This window comes from Dipodomys merriami, unplaced genomic scaffold, assembly GCF_024711535.1.
Source record: "Dipodomys merriami isolate MVZ:Mamm:240054 unplaced genomic scaffold, mDipMer1.0.p SCAF_17, whole genome shotgun sequence".
In the NCBI taxonomy this organism is placed as follows: Eukaryota; Metazoa; Chordata; class Mammalia; order Rodentia; family Heteromyidae; genus Dipodomys; species Dipodomys merriami.
The window spans coordinates 9,182,215-9,200,987 of NW_027203048.1; the positions used below are offsets into that span (position 1 = coordinate 9,182,215).

The 18,773-nt window shown below is 45.4% G+C and overlaps 1 protein-coding gene across 1 annotated transcript in view; it reads left to right on the plus strand.

Annotated features, from left to right (window-relative positions):
* Drc1 (dynein regulatory complex subunit 1) overlaps window positions 1–18,773 on the plus strand; it is a 37,381-nt gene that overhangs the window by 9,786 nt on the left and 8,822 nt on the right. Inside the window, exons 4-10 of the mRNA XM_070025174.1 lie at window positions 1,125–1,308; window positions 3,499–3,636; window positions 4,992–5,078; window positions 6,368–6,490; window positions 12,393–12,532; window positions 15,741–15,875; window positions 16,852–17,084. Coding sequence (XP_069881275.1) covers window positions 1,125–1,308; window positions 3,499–3,636; window positions 4,992–5,078; window positions 6,368–6,490; window positions 12,393–12,532; window positions 15,741–15,875; window positions 16,852–17,084 — 1,040 coding nt within the window. The remainder of the gene's footprint in view (window positions 1–1,124; window positions 1,309–3,498; window positions 3,637–4,991; window positions 5,079–6,367; window positions 6,491–12,392; window positions 12,533–15,740; window positions 15,876–16,851; window positions 17,085–18,773) is intronic.

Sequence of the window (18,773 nt, forward strand, 5' to 3'; positions counted from 1 at the left end):
CCAGAGGTGTGACATGTGGCCTTTGCTTAGGATCATATGGAAATACCAGACTGTAATTAGTTCTGAAAGGGATATGTAGAAAGAGTTGGGGAAAACACATCTCTGCTTACACTTGAAATCATGTTGCTAAAAAATAAAAATTTATTGCAGCGATTGCCCATTAAGTGATTTCCAGGTGAGGTGCACCTGTGCCAAGCACTGACTCATTTAATTCTGAAGGGCACTGTACCTTCTCCTTTGCACAGATGAAGACATTTCATCTTGCAGCACTTAAGCAACTTGTCAAAGCTTGAGCCACTTTGAAGGACCCAATTTATATATATATATTTGGTACGGGGCTTGAACTCAGGGCCTATGGGACTGTCCTTTTGCTTTTGCTTTTTCCTCTCAAGGCTGTTACTCTACCACTTGAATCACAGCTTCATTTCCAGCTTTTTGCTGGTTAATTGGGGATAAGAGTCTTTCCTGCCTGGTTGGCTTCAAACAGTGATCCTCAGATCTCAGCCTCCTGGGTAACTGCCTTCCAGTTGACTCTTGATTTGTATATGGCATGTATGATGAGTGATTTTGCACTGTGTGTGACATGTGTTGTATGTGTAGCCTTAATGTGTTGCCCCTTCTTCTTCTTCTTCTTCTTCTTTTTTTTTTTTGCCAGTCCTGGGGTTTGAACTCAAGGCTCTAGCACTCTACCACTTGAGCCACAGCACCACTTCTGGCCTTTTCTTTTTTTGGTCTGGTGATGGGGCCTGAACTCTGGGCCTGGGCGCTGTCCCTCAGCTCTTCAGCTCAAGGCTAGCGCTCTACCACTTGAGCCACAGCGCCACTTCCGGCTTTTTATTTTTTTCTGCTTATGTGGTGCTGAGGAATCAAACCCAGGGCCTCATGCATGCTAGGCAAACACTCTACCACTAAGCCACATTCCCAGCCCTGTGCTGGGACACATGCCACATGTGCTTTGTCACATGCCACTTTGTTTACTGGGTCACCTTTTAAGGTCAAACATTAAAAGAAGCTCCGCCAGTGTGCAGTTTAGTGTGCCTGGACCCTGTAGTATAGACAGCTCAGAACCGGTCTGTGCTGCTGGAAGGCTAAACCCTGAGCTGAGGCCATGTCTATACTTGCAGAATTGAGAAGCTGGAAAATGAAGTTAAGACCAGCCAGGACAAATTTGATGAAATCACTGCCAAGTGGGAGGAAGGCAAACGCAAGCATATTCCCCAGGAGCTGTGGGAGATGCTCAACCACCAGCAGCTGCACTGTGCCAGGCTCATAGAAGATAAGAACAAGTTGATCAGCGAATTACAGCAGGTGAGAGGCCTGGGCCCATCCCAGCCAAGTGTGGGTCATTTGTCTGCTTCACCTGCCTTACTTAGAATTTTGTACAACCCAAGCTGCTGCAGTGATGAACATCTGTAATCCTAACACTTGAAAGACTAATAGTTTGAGGCCTGCTTGGGATACATAGCAGGACTATCCCTTTCTCCTTCTCCCCCCAACTCAATGTAAAATATTGCATAGCTCAAGTGATACTTTTTTTTCTCAAAATTATTATTATTTTTTTTGTCAATCATGGGGTTTGAACTCTGGACCTGGGCGCTGTCCCTGAGCTCTTCAGCTCAAGGTGAGAGCTCTACCACTTGAGCCACAGCGCCACTTCTGGTTTTCCAGTGGTAAATTGGAGATAGGAATCTCATGGACTTTCCTACCAGGGTTGGCTTTGAACCGTGATCCTCAGATCTTAGCTTCCTCAGTAGCTAGGATTATAGGGATGAGCCACCCGCGCCTGGCTAAATCTTTTCTTTTTGGTCAGTCATGGGGCTTGAACTCTGGATCTGCGTCTGTCCCCGAGCTCTTCAGCTCAGGTGAGTGCTCTACCACTTGAGCCACAGCATCACTCACAATTATTTTTAATGATTATGTATCATTATATTTAAATAAAGTATCTAGCTCAATGGTGTTAGTATATTCACATCATTGTGTAATGGATACCTAGAAAATTTAAGCTTACAATACTGAAACCCACTAGATCCTTCTCCCTGGTCACTACCTCTCTTTCTCTCTCTGTTTTTGTCAGTTGTAGGGCTTGAACTCAAGGCCTGAGCACTGTCCCTGAGCCTCTTTGTGCTCAAAGCTAGTGCGCCACCATTTGAGCCACAGCACCACTTCCAGTTTCTGAGTGATTAATTGGAGATAAGAGTCTCATGGGAACTTTTCTGCCCAGGCTGGCTTCAAACTGCAATCCTCAGAGCTCAGCCTCCAAAGTAGCTAGAATTACAGGTGTGGGCCATTGGCCCCCAGCTTCTCTTTTCTGTTTCGGTGACTTGGGCTATGTTACAGAGTAGTTTCACGTGAGTGGGTCACATGCATCAAGTGATTAGCTTAGCGTCCTTGAGGTTTAGCCTTGTAATAGCATGTGATAGAATTTTTTTCTTTTCAAGCCTGCTGATAATAATCCATAAACATATGTGCATTATTATATTTCTTTTGTGGACATCTGAGTTGCTTTCAGCTCCTGGCTGAACATGGTGTACATGTTTCTCTGGGATCTTCCAATTCCCTTGCATCTACACTGGAAGTGGGACTACTAGATCATATTGTGACCCTATTTTTAAATTGTGTGTGTGTGTGTGTGTGTGTGTGTGTGTGCTTGAATTCAGAGCCTCTCATGCTTGCTTAGCTTTTTTGCTCAATGCTGGTACTCTACCACCTGAGTCACACCTCTACTTCTGGCTTTTTGCTATTACTTGTAGGTAAGAGTCTCTCAGAATTGTCTTTCCCCAGAGTGTCTAAAAACCAAGGTCCACAGATATCAACCTCTTGAGTAGCTAGGATTACAGGTGTGAGCCACTGACACCTGCCACAAAGATGTATTCTTTTTTTTTTGGGGGGGGGAGATCCGGTCGTGGGGCCTGAACTCTGGGCCTGAGCGCTGTCCCTCAGCTCTTCAGCTCAAGGCTAGCACTCTACCACTTGAGCCACAGCACCACTTCAGCTTTTTTCTTTTTGCTTATGTGGTGCTGAGGAATCAAACCCAAGGCCTCATGCATGCAAGGCAAGTGCTCTACCACTGAGCCACCTTCCCAGCCCCCAAAGATGTACTCTTATAGCAAATGTTGTTTCAGATTTTCTGACTTTAGGAGCTCCAGTGGCGCAACCAGTTAGCGCGCGGTACTTATAAGATTTTCTGACTTTAGTTAAGGAATGGAACTTAGGCTGTAGTCACTGTGCTCCCATGTTATTCCCAGGACTTAGTTGTTAGCTGGGCTTCCTGGGAGCTTGGCAGGGGGATTTGTAGCCTGCACACCCATAGTGTTATCTTAAGCTGAGTTATTTTCAAATCCACCTTTGTTTTTCACCATACCTTGAAAGACTCTTCTGAGGTGGTTTTCTCTCTGTGCACCTTTAATTCCTATTTTACGGATTCAGAGGAGAGAAGACTGGGTGGGGGTACTTGGCAGTTGTTTCTTCCTCAGTTTGTGATCTCCATGTATTTTCAAGGAGTTAAAAGTAAAGGATGATCAGTATGTGAAGGACTTGAAGAAACAGTCAGATGACATTGCCTTGCTTCTGGAGCGGATGGAAGAGCAGGTGAAGAATGTGATGAAAACCTTTCGCCAAGAGCTCTCTCACATTGAGGTGAGGGCCAAAAAGGCCTCCTTCTGCACTGCAGGGACAGAGGGGAGGGAAGGCTGGGGAGGAGGCAGCCCAGCCCTCATCAGACAAGGAGAGGCCTGGACATCTGTGTGCTCTGATCTCTGCCTCTGTGCTAGGGTTTCAATAATTTATTTGCTCATTCACTCAGTCAACCAGTAATCAAGTGTTATCTGTGTGCCAGACACTGGATAGAGAGCAGAGGATATAGCTAGGAATAAGAAAAACCCTATAGGGGGCCTAGGAAGGTGGCTTGGTGGTAGAGTGCTTGCCTTGTGCATGCATGAGGTCCTGGGTTTGATTTCTCAGCACCACATAGGCAGAAAAAGCCGAAGTGGCTCTGTGGCTCAAGTGATAGAGTGCTAGCCTTGAGCTGAATTGCTGAGGGACAGTGCCCAGGACTAGAGTTCAAGCCCCACGATGGACAAAAAAAAAAGAAAACCCCCATAGAAACCAGTGTTCTAGTAGGAAATAACTAGAAATAAATACTTTTCTAACTATTTATAATTTGATAATTCCCATAGAAAGAAAGTAAGATGTGATAGGGTGCAGAGGAGGGAAATTAGTGCCCTTTGAGCCACTCATTTATTTGTTTACTTTTGGCAGTTGAGTAGGGGAATGGGGACAGGGGGTGCCAAGTAGCATTCAGGAATCAGTACCTTGAATTGTGTATATGTGTGTGTGTGTGTGCGCATGTGCATGCACGTGCACATACACACACACACAGTGGTACTGGAGATAATGTTCTTGCTTAGACTCAAGACTAGCACTCTACCACTTGAGCCACAGCCCCATTTCTGGCGTTTTGGTGGTTAATTGGAAGTAGGAGTGTCACAGACTTTCCTGCCCAAGCTGGCTTTGAACCATGATCCTCAGATCTCAGCCTTCTGAGTAGCTAGGATTATACTGGTGAGCCACCAGTGCTCGGCTAGTGCCTTGACTTTGAATGATATGTTGAGACGGAGCTTCAGGCCTACCCAGGATGGAAGAGAAGAGAACAGAATGGCCTGGCTCTGGATTTCGGCACTCACTCGAGTCCCTAGCTTGGGTAGCCGCATGCTGCCTCTACTTCCTGGGGCGCTGTCATGGCAGTGTACCTCCCAATCAGGACTGCATGTTTTGCCATGTTTTGCCCTATAGGGTGACCGCTAGTCAGCAACTGCCCAGCCTCCAGCTTTGATTGCTGATAGTGACTAATTCACACATTCTAGTTTCTACACAGTTCCTTCTATAGCATTTTAGCTGCATGAATTGGCAAGCTTGTGTTTTGGATATGACTTTGTGTTGCTGGGGATGTGGCAATTGTGGCTTCTCTGAAAGCTCCCTCCCCTCATGTGTAGAAAGCCTTTGAGGTGGAGCGCCAGGAGCTGCTGACCAGTAACAAGAAGAAATGGGAGCGGGCACTGCAGGCTCACAATGCCAAGGAGGTAAAGGCCGGCAAATGTGGGGGAGGGTGGCAAGGGAAACCTGAGGAATTGGGGTGTGACTGCACTCCAGAATCTTGGTTGTGGGTAGAAGTACCATGGCATGCACTTAGTACTGAACTGTCAGTGTCAGTGTGTTCATCAGTGCGGCCTCTGTGGGGGTGAGCTGTCACTCTCCTTGGGGATCTACCCAGCTGTGGATAGTCATGGCTAGAGAAGGTGATATGTGTGTGTGTGTGTGTGTGTGTGTGTGTGTGTGTGTGCCAGTCCTGGAGCTTGAACTCAGGGCCTGGGTGATGTCCCTTAGGTTTTTTGTTCAAGATTAGTGCTCTATCATTTGAACCACTGCTCTACTTCTGTTTTTTGTTTTTTTGTTTTTGGTGGTTAATTGGAGATAAGAGTGTCATGAACTTTCCTATCCAAGCTGGCTTTGAACCATGATCCTCAGATCTCACATGCCTGTAATCCTAGCTACTCAGGAGGCTGAGATCTGAGGATCCCGGTTCAAAGCCAGCTTGGGTAGGAAAGTGCATGACAATCATCTCCAACTAACCACCAGAAAGCTGGAAATGACGCTGTGGCTGAAGTGGTAGAGTGCTTTCCCTGAGCTCTTCAGCTCAGGGACAGCGCCCAAGCCCAGAGTTTGAGCCCCATGACCTCCTCTTCCCCCCAAAAAAAGACACACTTTGTGTGTGTGTGTGTGTGTGTGTGTGTGTGTGTGTGTGTGTGAGAGAGAGAGAGAGAGAGAGAGAGAGAGAGAGAGAGAGAGAGAGAGAGAGAGAGAGAGAGAGTGTACTGGAGCTTGAACTGAGGATATTGTACTCTTGCTTACCTTTTTTGCTCATAGCTGGTATTCTACCATTTGAACCACACTTGGAGCCTAGCTTTCTTTTTGCTGGCTAACTGGAGATGGAGTCTCCAGGACTTTTCTTTCCAGTCTGGCTTTGACCTTTGATCCTCAGATCTCAGTCTCCTGAGTAGCTAGGATTGCCGTCATGAGCCACCCTGGCCAGCTGATTTTTTTCATGGAAATTAAGACATTTAGCTTTCTTCATGTTCATAGGTTTTCTTAAGAAAACTTAAGCAACTCCTCGGGGAGTAAGAACCCCATCAAGCAATGTACGTCATGATCTAACAGTTCAAACTCTTTGGATCTTTAAGCTTCTGAAAGCCACCAGATTTCCCCAGCCTCATACTTCCGAAGGTGCCAGTGGGTCACACTTGACAGTTCACCTGAAGGACTGAGCGGGGCAGGGAGGGCCTTAACTCCCCCTTGTCTCACTGTGCTTCAGCTGGAGTACCTTATAAACCGCATGAAGAAGGTGGAGGACTATGAGAAGCAGCTGAACAAGCAGCGGGTCTGGGACTGCGAGGAGTACAACTCGATCAAGATCAAGCTGGAACAAGATGTGCAGGTGTGGCGCTCCTCACTCTGTCAGCCCTCCCTCCCCAGTGCCCAGAGAGGGCACTCACCACATACTTGCTGATGCTCTGCTTTTTTAATTTTATTTTTTTGGGTCTGGTCGTGGGGCCTGAACTCCTGGGCCTGGATGCTGTCCCTCAGCTCTTCAGCTCAAGGCCAGTGCTCCACCACTTGAGCCACAGCGCCACTTCCACCTTTTTTCTTTTTGCTTATGTGGTGCTGAGGAATCTAACCCAGGGCCTCACGCATGCAAGGCAAGCACTCTACCACTGAGCCACTTCCAAGCCCTGCTTTTTTTATTTTTTATTTTTTTTTGCCAGTCCTTAGGCTTGAACTCAGGGCCTGGACACTATCCCTGAGCTTCATTTGCTTAAGGCTAGCACTCTACCACTTGAACCACAAAGCCACTTCTGGCTTTTTCTGTGTATGTGGTACTGAGGAATTAAACCCAGGGCCTCATGCATGCGAGGCAAGCACTCTACCACTAAGCCATATCATATCCCTAGCCCCTTTTTTGATTTTTAAATGATTTTTAATTTTGTGTTTTTGTTTTGCTAAGGATTGAAGTCAGGGCCTCAGGCATGATTAGGGAAGCGCAGGCTGACCTTGGACCCTAATCCTCTTAACTACAACCTCTTATGTAGCTGAGATAAAAGATAAACAATACCACCCCAGCATGTTGGTTGAGATGGGATCTCTCTAACTTTTTGCCCAGGCTGGTCTCAAACTACAGTCCTGATCACTATCTCCCATGTAGATGTGAGCCAAGCAATGTTTAAAAATCTAGAACTGAGCTGGATACAGTGGCTCACACCTGTAATCCTAGCTACTCAGGAGGCTAAAATCTGAAGATCACAGTTCAAAGGTGGCCTGGGCAGGAAAGTCTGTGAGACTCTTATCTCCTTTTAAACCACCAGAAAACTGGAAGTGACACTGTGGCTCAAGTGGTAGAGCACTCACCTTGACCTGAAGAGCTCAGGGACAGCGCCCAGGCCCAGAGTTCAAGCCCCATGACCGAACCTACCCCCCCCCCCCAAAAAAAAATTCATTTAGAAGCTGGGATCTGGTGGCTCACGCCTATAATCCTAGCTACTTAAGAGGCCGAGACCTGGAGGATTGCTGTTCAAAGCCAGCTCAGGCAGAAAAGTCCATGAGATTCCATCTCTATTTAACCAGCAACAAATCTCGGCTGGAGGCTTGGCCTAGGTGGTGGGGCACTATCTAGGAGCAAGAAAGCTGAGCTTGAGCATGAGGCCCTGAGTACAAGTCAAGAAATGTCAATAATAATAATAATAATAATAATAATACAGCAGGTTGGCCAGTGGTACAATGGATAATGCCTCTGACTATGGAACAAAAAATTCACAGGAGAGTTTATGTGACAGAGCTGGCATTCGAAGCTCTATGCTCTTATGCTATAAATATAAAAGCAGTCCAATGGCCAAACAGGGTTAGGAAAGCTTTTGTGATGGTGGGGACTCACTGCAAAGCTTAGCAGCAGGAGGGCATCTGGATTCAGAACATCCCTTTGGATGCCAGGGAAGATGCCAGCGTGGCCCTGGGGACCTACCTCAAATTTTTGTTACTTTCTCAGGTTGTCACTACCCAAGGTGACAGGAGCTTTTCTTCTGGACTTTGGGTGCTCAACCACTTCAGGGTGGTGTCCACCCTATGTCCTGATTCCCACCCAGTGGGTATGATAGGGATGGCCATGTTTGGAGCCACATGGCTGGTTTCCATAGAAACAGGGTGGAAATCCTGGTGGCTCTGTGATATATAAAATTATTATTGCATCAATAAACCTTTACTGGTATGGAAAGTGCTGATGTTGTAATGTTGAAGGAGAAAATTAGGATTTTAAGCAGAGTTTCATTTTAGGCAGAGTTTATTTCTGTGGTCTAAAGAACCCTGGTGGGAAGCATGTCCACATGGCCGGCATTGTCCTTGGGTGGGGGCTACGGCTGTCCTTCCTGTCCCTTCTAGCCTTTTCTTTTTTCTTTGCTATACTTCCAAATTTTTCAAAATGTGAAAATTTTGCTTTTGCCATCTGCAAAAAAGAACTCTTACAACAGATACATATAGCTGGAAATAATAAATAAACAACAAACACAGATCCTGAGAGGTGTGATTAGTTATGATCACATAAAGGCTGGTGTGTGGTGGGTGGGTGGGTATATGTGTGCGTGCACACTGCTTCAGGAGCTTGAAACTCAGGGCCTGAGAGCTGTCCCTAAGCTTTTTTGCTCACGGCTAGTGCTCTACCTCTAGAGTACAGCTCTACTTCTGGCTTCTGTGGTACAGTTGTTTATTGGATATAAGATTCTCACAAACTTTCTTGCCTGAGCTGGTTTCAAACAGTGATTTTCAGATCTCAACTTCCTGATTAGCTAGGATTACAGCTGTGAGCCACCAGCACCTGGCACGGACTCTTCTTTTCCTCCCTGTTAAATGACAGAGATTACAAGCTTCTGTTCTGAGGATATTCAAAACTGATTTAGGAGTCGATTTTAAAATCTCTGTAGTTAGGATGGTTTTCTTTTCCATTTTTGGCTGTGATGGAGTTTGAACTCAGGCCCTCACACTTGCAAAGGAGGCCACCCCTTCTGGAGAAGCAAACCCTCCAGCAAGGTCTCAGTACTAGTTGAGACACTGTGCTTGGCTGACTTCCTCAGTCACAATGTGAGGACCATGGAGACCGTGGAGAGCAGTGATTACTGGATTTTGCAGGGACTGTGGGGAGCAGGGATTGCTGCGTTTTGCAGGGACCGTGGGAATGCCCTACCTCCTGACCTGATAATGTGTCACCTCCTTGAAGATGACCCAAGGGGAGTTGGATAGCAGCCTGGAATCACTTTTTCTGCTGACTCTGTGGAGTCTGTAGCCTAGATAGGGTGTGGGAATGCTGCACAGGTGGTTGCATAGGAAGCTCTGTTTGTGTTTAATTACTTCTTGTATCCCTGCTTTCCTGCTACGGGAAGGTAGGGGCATGCCAGCTAGTCTGTATTTGCTCTGCCTCCAGTCTTGCCTCAAATCTTCACTCTCTCTCTCACACACACACACACACACACACACACACACACACACACACACTTACATAGGAAGGCAGAATCTTCCTGTTTGACCTAGACTGTCCTGGAACTCCCTGAATTGTTTAAGCTGATCTAAAATTTACAATCCTGCTTCCATCTCCAAAGTGTTATGATTATAGGTGTGTGGTACAATGCTTGGCCTCTCTAATCTTTTTTCTACAAACTGACAAGAGCAACCCTTTTTTTTTTTTTTTGGTCTGGTCATGGGGCCTGAATTCTGGGCCTGGGTGCTGTCCCTCAGCTCTTCAGCTCAAGGCTAGCACTCTACCACTCTTGAGCCATAGTGGACTTCCAGCTTTTTTTCTTTTTTGCTTATATGGTGCTGAGGAATCGAACCCAGGGCCTAATGCATGCAAGGCAAGCACTCTACCACTGAGCCACCTTCCCAGCCCAAGAGCAACCTTTGTACAGGACCTGAACAGATCATTTTTTTCTTCCCTCCCGCCCTCCCTCCCTCCCTGCCTTCCTTCCTTCCTTCTTTCTTTCTTTCCATCCTTCCTTCCTTCCTTCCTTCCTTCCTTCCTTCCTTCCTTCTTTCCTTCCTTCCTTCCTTCCTCCCTTCCTTCCTTCCTTCCTTCCTCCCTCCCTCCTTCCATCCCTCCCTCCCTCTCTCTCTTCCCTCCCTTCCTCCCTCCCTCCCTCCCTCCCTCCCTTCCTCCCTCCCTCCCTTCCTTCCTTCCTTCCTTCCTTCCTTCCTTCCTTCCTTCCTTCCTTCCTTCCTTCCTTCCTTCCTTCCTTCCTTCCTTCCTTCCTTCCTTCCTGGGTTTGAACTCAGGGTACTAACTTGGGTTTCTAACTAGACAGGTATGACTCCGTTATGCTTTTTTCCCCCAGTTAATTGGAGGTAAGAGTCTCATGAACTTTTCTGCCTGGGATGGCTTCAAATTACAATCCTTGGATCTTAGCCTCCTGAGTAAGCTAGGATTATAGGCATGAGTCATCAGTGCCTGGATGTACTGAGATAGGGTCTTGCTTCAGACCCAGAAGTGCACCTGGACCTTGGTCCACCTATATTAGGCTTCCCATTCTTGCTGGGATCACAGGCAAGGGCCATAGCAATCAGCTTTCTTCCATGGAGACGGATGACTTGTCTGCCTCCCATTTAGTTTAAGTTGACAGACATATGCCACTTTACGTAGCTGTAGGTTGAGAAGGGAGATTTCAAACTTTTCCGCCTGGGCTAACCTCAAAGTGTGACTTCCCAAGTAGTTAGGGTTACAGGTGTGAGCTATGAGTGCTCAGCTCCTGCTTAGCATCTTTAGGGACACTCCTGACTTCTGGCCAGTATTGTAAATTCTGAGCTTGATAAGACTCTGCTGCCTGGTGCCCTCCTTTGGTGCCATCCTTGCCTACATTCCTCACTGCTGGCATTTCCCCCAACACCCTGCCCCCCCTCTTTTCTCCAGAGCCTACTCATTCTCCAGGTCATAGGCAGATATGCGAATGCATCTGCTCAAGGATGCCTTCCTTAGTCCCTCAAGGCCAAGGGCAGTGCTCATCAGAATGGTCCCATGACACCCTGGCCAACATCTGCCTCCTCGCTTCTCATTGGTGCTTTCTTGGCTGTCTGTGCCAGATGGGGCGGGACCATGACTCTTTTGCTAGTGTTTTCTAGCAGCAATTAGAAAAATGTCGCGTGTGTATTTGACATCCAAATGTTTACTGAATGAATGAAGCTTGCTGATGGAAATTGAAAAGGATGTCTGTTTTACTTTTAAGTAGACAAACAAACAAAGGTTGCTTAACATTCTAGAAGACCAAATGGGAAGATTTTAGCTTGGTGGCAGTGTTTGACGGGGTCTTTAGAGGAGCTGCGTCTGTCTCTACAGGGGCTGGTGCAAAGCATCAGGGTTCCACATGCTTGCAAGCTCTCCCAGTGAGCTCTCTCAGGCCTTGAGTATGCAGATTGCAGTTGATTGATTTGTATTTTATCTGATTGTTCTTTAATTTGCCTCCCCTGACAGGATTTCTGTTTGTTTGTTTTTGTCTGTCATGGGGCCTGAACTCTGGGCCAGGGTACTGTCCCTGAGCTCTTCAGTACAAGGATAGTGCTCTACCACTTGAGCCACAGAGTCACTTCCGGCTTTTTCTGCTTATGTGGTACTGAGGAATCGAACCCAGGGCCTTATGCATACAAGGCAAGCACTCTACCACTGAGTCACCTTCTAGCCCTCATTGCATGATTTCTAAGAAGCCAAGTAGAGGCAGTTAGTTGGGTCTGGGGACATAATTCAGTGGTGAAGAGCTTATCTAGCATGTAAAATACTGTGGATTTAATCCCTAGCACTCAATCCCCCTCCAAAAAAAATTAAAAAGGACCTAAGTTTCTCTGGCATGACTAGAACAAACTATTGTGGACCTCCCCCTCAAGTCGAAAAAATTATACCAAGGCCTTTTTTGAGTGTGCTGGTATGAGGGCTTGAACTTAGAGCCTTGGGCTTTCACTTGGATTTTTCGCTCAAAGTTGACACTTTACCTCTTGAGTCATAGCTCATCTTCAGGCCTTTTATTGGTTAATTTGAGATAAAAGTCTCAAGGAGTTTTTTTGTCTGGGCTGGCTTCGAACTACGATCTTCAGATCTCAGCCCTCTGGGTAGCTAGGATTATAGGCCTTAAAGGTTACCACTGTGTGTGTGTGTGTGCGCGCGCGTGCGTGCGTGCATGTGTGCGCGCGCGTCCCTACTCGGGCTTCACCTCAGGGCCTTTTGCTCTGGCTTGGTTGGCTTTTTCACTTCAGGTTGGTACTCTACTACTTGAGCTACATCTCCAGTTCCTGTTGTTGTTTAACTTAATTTTTATTCTTAGATTCTTGAGCAACAGCTTCAGCAGATGAAAGCAACTTATCAGCTAAATCAAGAGAAGTTAGAGTACAACTTCCAGGTACTGAAGAAGAGAGATGAAGAGAGCACAGTGATTAAATCTCAGCAGAAGAGGAAAATCAATCGGTAAGTCACTGCAGTACATCTTCTAGATTCTTCTGTACGGAGAACAGGGATATGTAAGTATCGTTCATTCTTGAGGAGCAGAAACTCATTGAAAATATAGCAGCTCCTCTTACAAGGTTTTATGGAACCAGGCCCTAGTGGCAGAGATTCCTGTCTCCAATTTAGACATCAGAAAGTCAGAAGTGGAGTTGGGCTCAAGGAGTTCAACACTAGACTTGAGCAAAAAAGCTAATCAAGGGGCTGGGAAGGTGGCTCAGTGGTAGAGCGCTTGCCTTGCATGTATGAGGCCCTAGGTTCGATTCCTCAGCACCACATAAGCAAAAAGAAAAAAGCCGGAAGTGGCGCTGTGGCTCAAGTGATAGAGTGCTAGCCTTGAGCTGAAGAGCTGAGGGACAGTGCCCAGGCCCAGAGTTCAGGACCCCCCCCCCAAAAAAAAAGCTAAGCAAGAACATGAGGCCCTGAGCTCAAACCCAGTGCCAGCACACAGACAGACAGACAGAAACACAAACAAAGACATACAGATGGACAGACAGACAGACACCAGATGGGGAAGGAGAAGGAAGGTGGAGCGAGGAAGAATTTCTCCAAAGTTATATATGGATCAGGGTAGAAGTTGAGAGTTTTCTCTTCCGTCCCAAATCACCTGGTATTATTTAATCATTCTCCCATTGGTAGACTGGTTTTATATTTTTGACAAATGTTGGCTATATAAACACCAGTTGATTTTCCCAGTAGCTGAGATCTGAGTAGCTAGGATTACAGGTGTGTGCCACTTGTGCCGGGCCAGTGGACCTGTTGATAGCTCCTCACAAAACAAAATGATAATGAAAACATGGTTTGGCTGATCTGAGAAATGAGATTAAGTAGGGGGGAAGGGAATCCCACTGTTTATTTGCTATAAGACCAAGGATGTCTCAGCGACACAAATCAGAACAGTGAGGAGGAGTTACATGGGGAAACTCCTCACAAATGCCCAACAGTGAAATGGGTAGAACACAGGTTGGCAAAAGAAATGAAGAGAACCAGATGGGCAACTCGGTGGTGAAACTGCAGAAGCAAACACAGGAGGAAGGAACTAGAATTTTGCCGCTATCATTTGGCCAAAGAGAGACTGCGAGATAGGTGTAGGTGGGAACGAAAGTGAAGCCATGTGAGGCCTGGAGCACAGGCCAGAGAGGAGAGAGGAAGGGCACCATCTCACTGCCCTGTCTTACCTGGATGCTCCCATGGCTTCCAGAACCTTCAGCTGCCCTGCTGCTTCTCTCCAGGAGCAGCTCTCACTACCACCTGCCTTTCTGATCACCCCCACCTCCATAAGTATCTCATAATTGGACGTTTGTCTTGGACCTTCTGTGCTATTAGAACAAGATGCATGGTCATTTGTAAAGAAAGTTCTCAGGCTGGAAGTCCAAGATCAAACCCCTGGCACACTGTGTTCCCTGATGGCCAAAAGGGCAGAAGAGCAGCTGGCAGCTGTGGAACACCTCTTTTATCGGTGCCTGACCCCCATGTACAAGGAAGGAGTCTTTATGGCTTCGTCACCCCTGAAAGGCTACCTCTCTTCATACTGTCCCACTGGAGTGTGCATTTCAGATGCCCACTTTCAAACCGCTGTAACTCACTACCGCAGAGTCAACAGGAGCACTCCACAGTAGGAAATCAGTGAAGCTCTTCTGGCCAAACATATGGCTTCTCCCCAGGCCTCATCCTGTTAGTGTTGGATACTGGACCTCCTCTTTTGGGGGGGGTGAAAAGGAGGGAAAGAGAGAGAGAGGAAAGGGAAAGGAGGAGAAGGGAGAGAGAGAGTACGAGGGAGAGGGGAGGGGTTGATCCTAGGGCTTGAACTCAGCTTTGGGCACTGTCCCTGAGCTTTTTGTGCTCAAGGCTAATGCTCTGCCACTTGAGTCACAATCCCACTTCAGGCTTTTTGGTAGTTAATTGGAGATAAGTCTTATGGATGGGGGTGAGGGACAGTGGGAGGAAAACCACCTTGACAATAAAAAAAATTTTTTTTAAGTCTTATGGAGTTTCCTGCCCTGGCTGGCTTTGAATCTTGATCATCAGATCTCAGCTTCCTGAGAAGCTAGGACTGCAGGTGTGAATCACTGATCCCCAGACCTCTTTTAGTTTTAATGACTCTAAATTGTCTCTGCTTTCTTAATTTATTTCCTTAAATTTTTTTTCCCTTAAATTGTTTCCTTAGATGGTTCTACTTTTTTCTTGCTGGGTTTTTCTGGAATATCTAGTTAAGATGGTAGATGGCACATCTAATTTATCCAGGCTTGCAAGGGGTCAATACCCAGTCTCATGAACCCAGGTGTAAGCTGGGAGCCGGTGGCTTTCCTTCCAGGTGAACTCTCCATGGCGCTTATTACTCTTCACTGTCATTCATAGTAGTCTTTGACTAGACTGCTATCTTGTTTTCAAACATAAACTTCTCTTCATCTTTGTATTTGAACATTTCCTTGGCTTAAACGAGTCCTTTGTGTTAGATAAATGAGTATGTGTATGAGTGAGTGAATGAATGAATGAATGAGATACAGGACCTATTAGGAGCATCAGCTGTTTGAGGATGGAAGCTTCATATATCATAGGCTTCTGATATATAGTTATAATAATTGACTTTTTTCAGAATTGAAAGTAGCATCTAAATAATGACAATGAAACAATCACGATAGATGATTTAAGCATGTGAATGGACCCAGATTTGAACACCTTGACAGATGGTGTGTGAGGGACATTAAATCCCACGTTTTTGTTTTTTTGTTTTTGTTTTTGGTACTGGAGGTTGAACTCAGGGCCACTCAATACATGCTTACTAAGCAAGCACTCTACCCTTTGAACCTTATATGCCAGTCCTATTTTTCTTCAGATAGGGTCTCTCACTTTTGCCTTGGCCAGGCTTAGACCATGACCCTCCTACTTTCACCTCCCAAGTAACTAGAGTTACAGGCATGTGTTACCATACTTGGCTCTCATTTGAATGCTTGAGCAGATGATAGCCTCTTGGTGGGCCTGTGCTGTTCTGGATAGTCCAGTTGCTATTGTTTTCCTTTCCTTCATCACAGGATCTGGAATATGTGGGAGGGTTTGCTGCCCTTCTACGACCTAACTCAGAGTTTGTAGTAGAGCTAAGTCAGGTGGATAAGAGCGATGTTCTTTACTTCTTCCATTCATCTGTGGCTTCGCTTATTTCCCCTTTACCTAGGCTGCATGATATACTTAACAACCTGAGGTCAAAATATGCCAAGCAGATAAAGATGTTTCATGAGGAGAATCAGAATCTGACCTCTGATTACCAACGACTGGTGATACAGTTCAAAGACCTACAGAAAGCCATGAGGTAATTTTAGGGTAGAGAGGACAGGGGTGGGGGAGAAGGAAATTTCGTAGTAGCATGGTAACATTGGTTTCATTCAATCTGAGATAACCAGATTTGGGGTGCTAGCTCAAGGCACAGAAGACTCCTTTGCACTATGTTCCTCTGTCACCTGTTGTTTCTTTTTTTATATATTTGATTTTTTTTATTGTGAAAATACTGTACAGAGTGGTTACAATTACATGGGCAAGATAATGAGTACATTTCTTATCAAGCATTGTAGCCTCCTCCTTTGTTTCCCCTTCCCATCCCATCCTTCCCCCACCCCCCCACCCAACCCTCCTCCCCCCACACCAAGGTTGTAAAGTTCGTTTTTGCCATAACGACTTGTATATCTCATGGTTGCAATGGGTCCTCCTGTATCCCTATTTAAATGATTTGTTTTTTCCCTTCCCCTCCACAAATTATACCAACATCAAATACAGTGAAAGCAGGGGTTATACCGTGGGGGAGGGACATACAAACCAACAAAGAAATAATCTTATAAATGTGTTAGAAACAATCGCATGAAAGAAAAAAACATTTGAATACATATCTTAGGGTTCATTTCCCTAACATCAACTTATCTGACCTTTTCTGCTTGACTCATACATATACTAGTTATTGCAAATAAGGGAAACCATGGGACCTCTGTTTCTTTGGGCCTGGCTTACTTCACTTAATACAATTTTTTCCAAGTCTTTCCATTTCCTAACAAATGGGGCAATGTCATTCTTTCTGATGGAGGCATAGAATTCCATTGCGTATATATACCACATTTTCTTGATCCATTCATCTACTGAGGGGTGTCACCTGTTGTTTCTTGTCCCTTGTTGGGATGATTCCATTTTATGCTAGGTGGGATCAGCTGTGCAGCATTTCCCATGGCTCTGCCTCACATTCTTATCCTGCTGCCAGGACAAGAAGTCAGCTGGCCATGCTTGGTGGTTCTCGTTCACAGGCACTTTGCTCTTATTGATGAAGAGAAGTTTCGAGAAGTTTGGCTGATGAATGAAGAGGAGGTGAAGACCATAGTGGCCAAAGCCTTTAACGTCGACATGGTTATCAGTACCCAGCATCTGGGGCTCCCATGGACGACACCTGATTACTGGTTCCTGAAGAACGTGGGGCCGCTTTCCCAGCAGCAGCAGAAGTCAGCCACGCAGATAGTAGAGGAGGTGCTGATGCAAACAGGTGCCTGGAGCAGAGTCACAGAATTATCACACGGGGGATTTTTTTTTCTAATGTTTGCTAATGAACAAGATACCAAGATTTTTCCTTCACCTTATCAAAATGTAGCTGTTTTTTCTCAACATGAGAAATCTGGTACCAGTGATTCCAAAATAACTTTTCATCTGCTTCTCCACAGAACCACAGAACAACCTCAGAGGAAGCATCCACTCCCTCCCCTCTACCCAGATAAAGTCACTAATTCATTAATTCATTAATTTTGCGTTGTTGGGGCTTGAACTTCGGGCCTGGGTTATGTCTCTGAGCTTTTTCACTCAAGGCTGGCCCTCTACCACTTGAGCCACAGATCCACTTCCAGATTTTTGGTAGTTAATTGGAGATAAGAGTCCATGGACTTTCAACTTTGATCCTCAGATCTGGACTAATTAGGATTACAGTTGGGAGCCACCAGTGCCTGGATTTTTCTTTTTCTTTTTTTTTTTTTTTGTTCTTCTATTAGCTCCCACTCAGAATGTAGAGGCAGACTGCTGTATTTCAGTTTCTGTGTAGTTAGTGTCACCAACTTCATACACATGTGGGCTTCTTGTTTCAATGATTAGATCATTACAATTTGATTTTCCTTTATAACTATGTAAAATATTTACACATTTCCAAAGTCAAGTATACAAAACCAGATATATTCAAAGACTTGTGACTTATTCCTCCCCTACAGAAAGTTATAGTAGAGTGGAGGCATGGTTCAAGCAGTGAAGCATCTGCCTAGCAAGTGTGAGGCTCTGAGTTCCAACCCATGTACACCCAAAGAAGTAAAAAATTATGATTTATCATTCTGGTGCTTTACAATTATATAGATATAATAACATGCTATAATATACTATATAACTAAACTATCAACAGTTGTACATATGTAAACATATATCAATTTTTAGGTAACAGAAAATACAAACATTTTTACTTATTTTGCTAACAATATTCTTAGAGATATTTCTCTTATATTAAATATATGTCATTTGTTTTTGTATGACATTATATTGTGTGGTTAAACCATAAGTTATTTAAGTGGACTTCTGCTGATCATCAGTTGAATAATTTTATTTAATTAATTTATTTGCATTTGTACTGAGCTTGAACTCAGGGCCTCACACTCTCACTTGGCTTTTCTACTCTACCATTTGAGCCACATCTTTACTTCTAGCTTTTTGCTTGTTAATTGATGATAAGAGTCTTTCAGATATGTCTGTCTGGGTTGGCTTCAAACTACAATCCTCAGTCTCAGCCGCCTGAGGAGCTAGGATTACAGGTGCGAACCAGCAGTACCTGGCTATAATTTTTTATTTTATTTAAGAAAATTCTTGGGTTTTGCTATGATGAACTCAGTTCTTGCTGACAATGCCCCTTTAGGAGGCAGCTACTCTGCCCTGGCTCCTTCTAACCTCCACAGGGTCCAAAGCCAGGTGCATTCATGGCATGCACACTTAGCTCCTGGCTGGATTGGAGTATGAGGCCTCCAGCTAGACAAATTTTGGGAAAGTGTGTCTTTTGGACTGGTTGGGAATGGACAAGTTGTCCAAGTTGTCCAGACAGATTCTGATTCCAGTCCTCAAACTTTCAGTCCCCACATCCCAGAGAGACTTGCTTCAGCACCCAGCCTCCTCAGGGAGGCTTCGGAAGTACATAGGAAGAGAAGCTCAC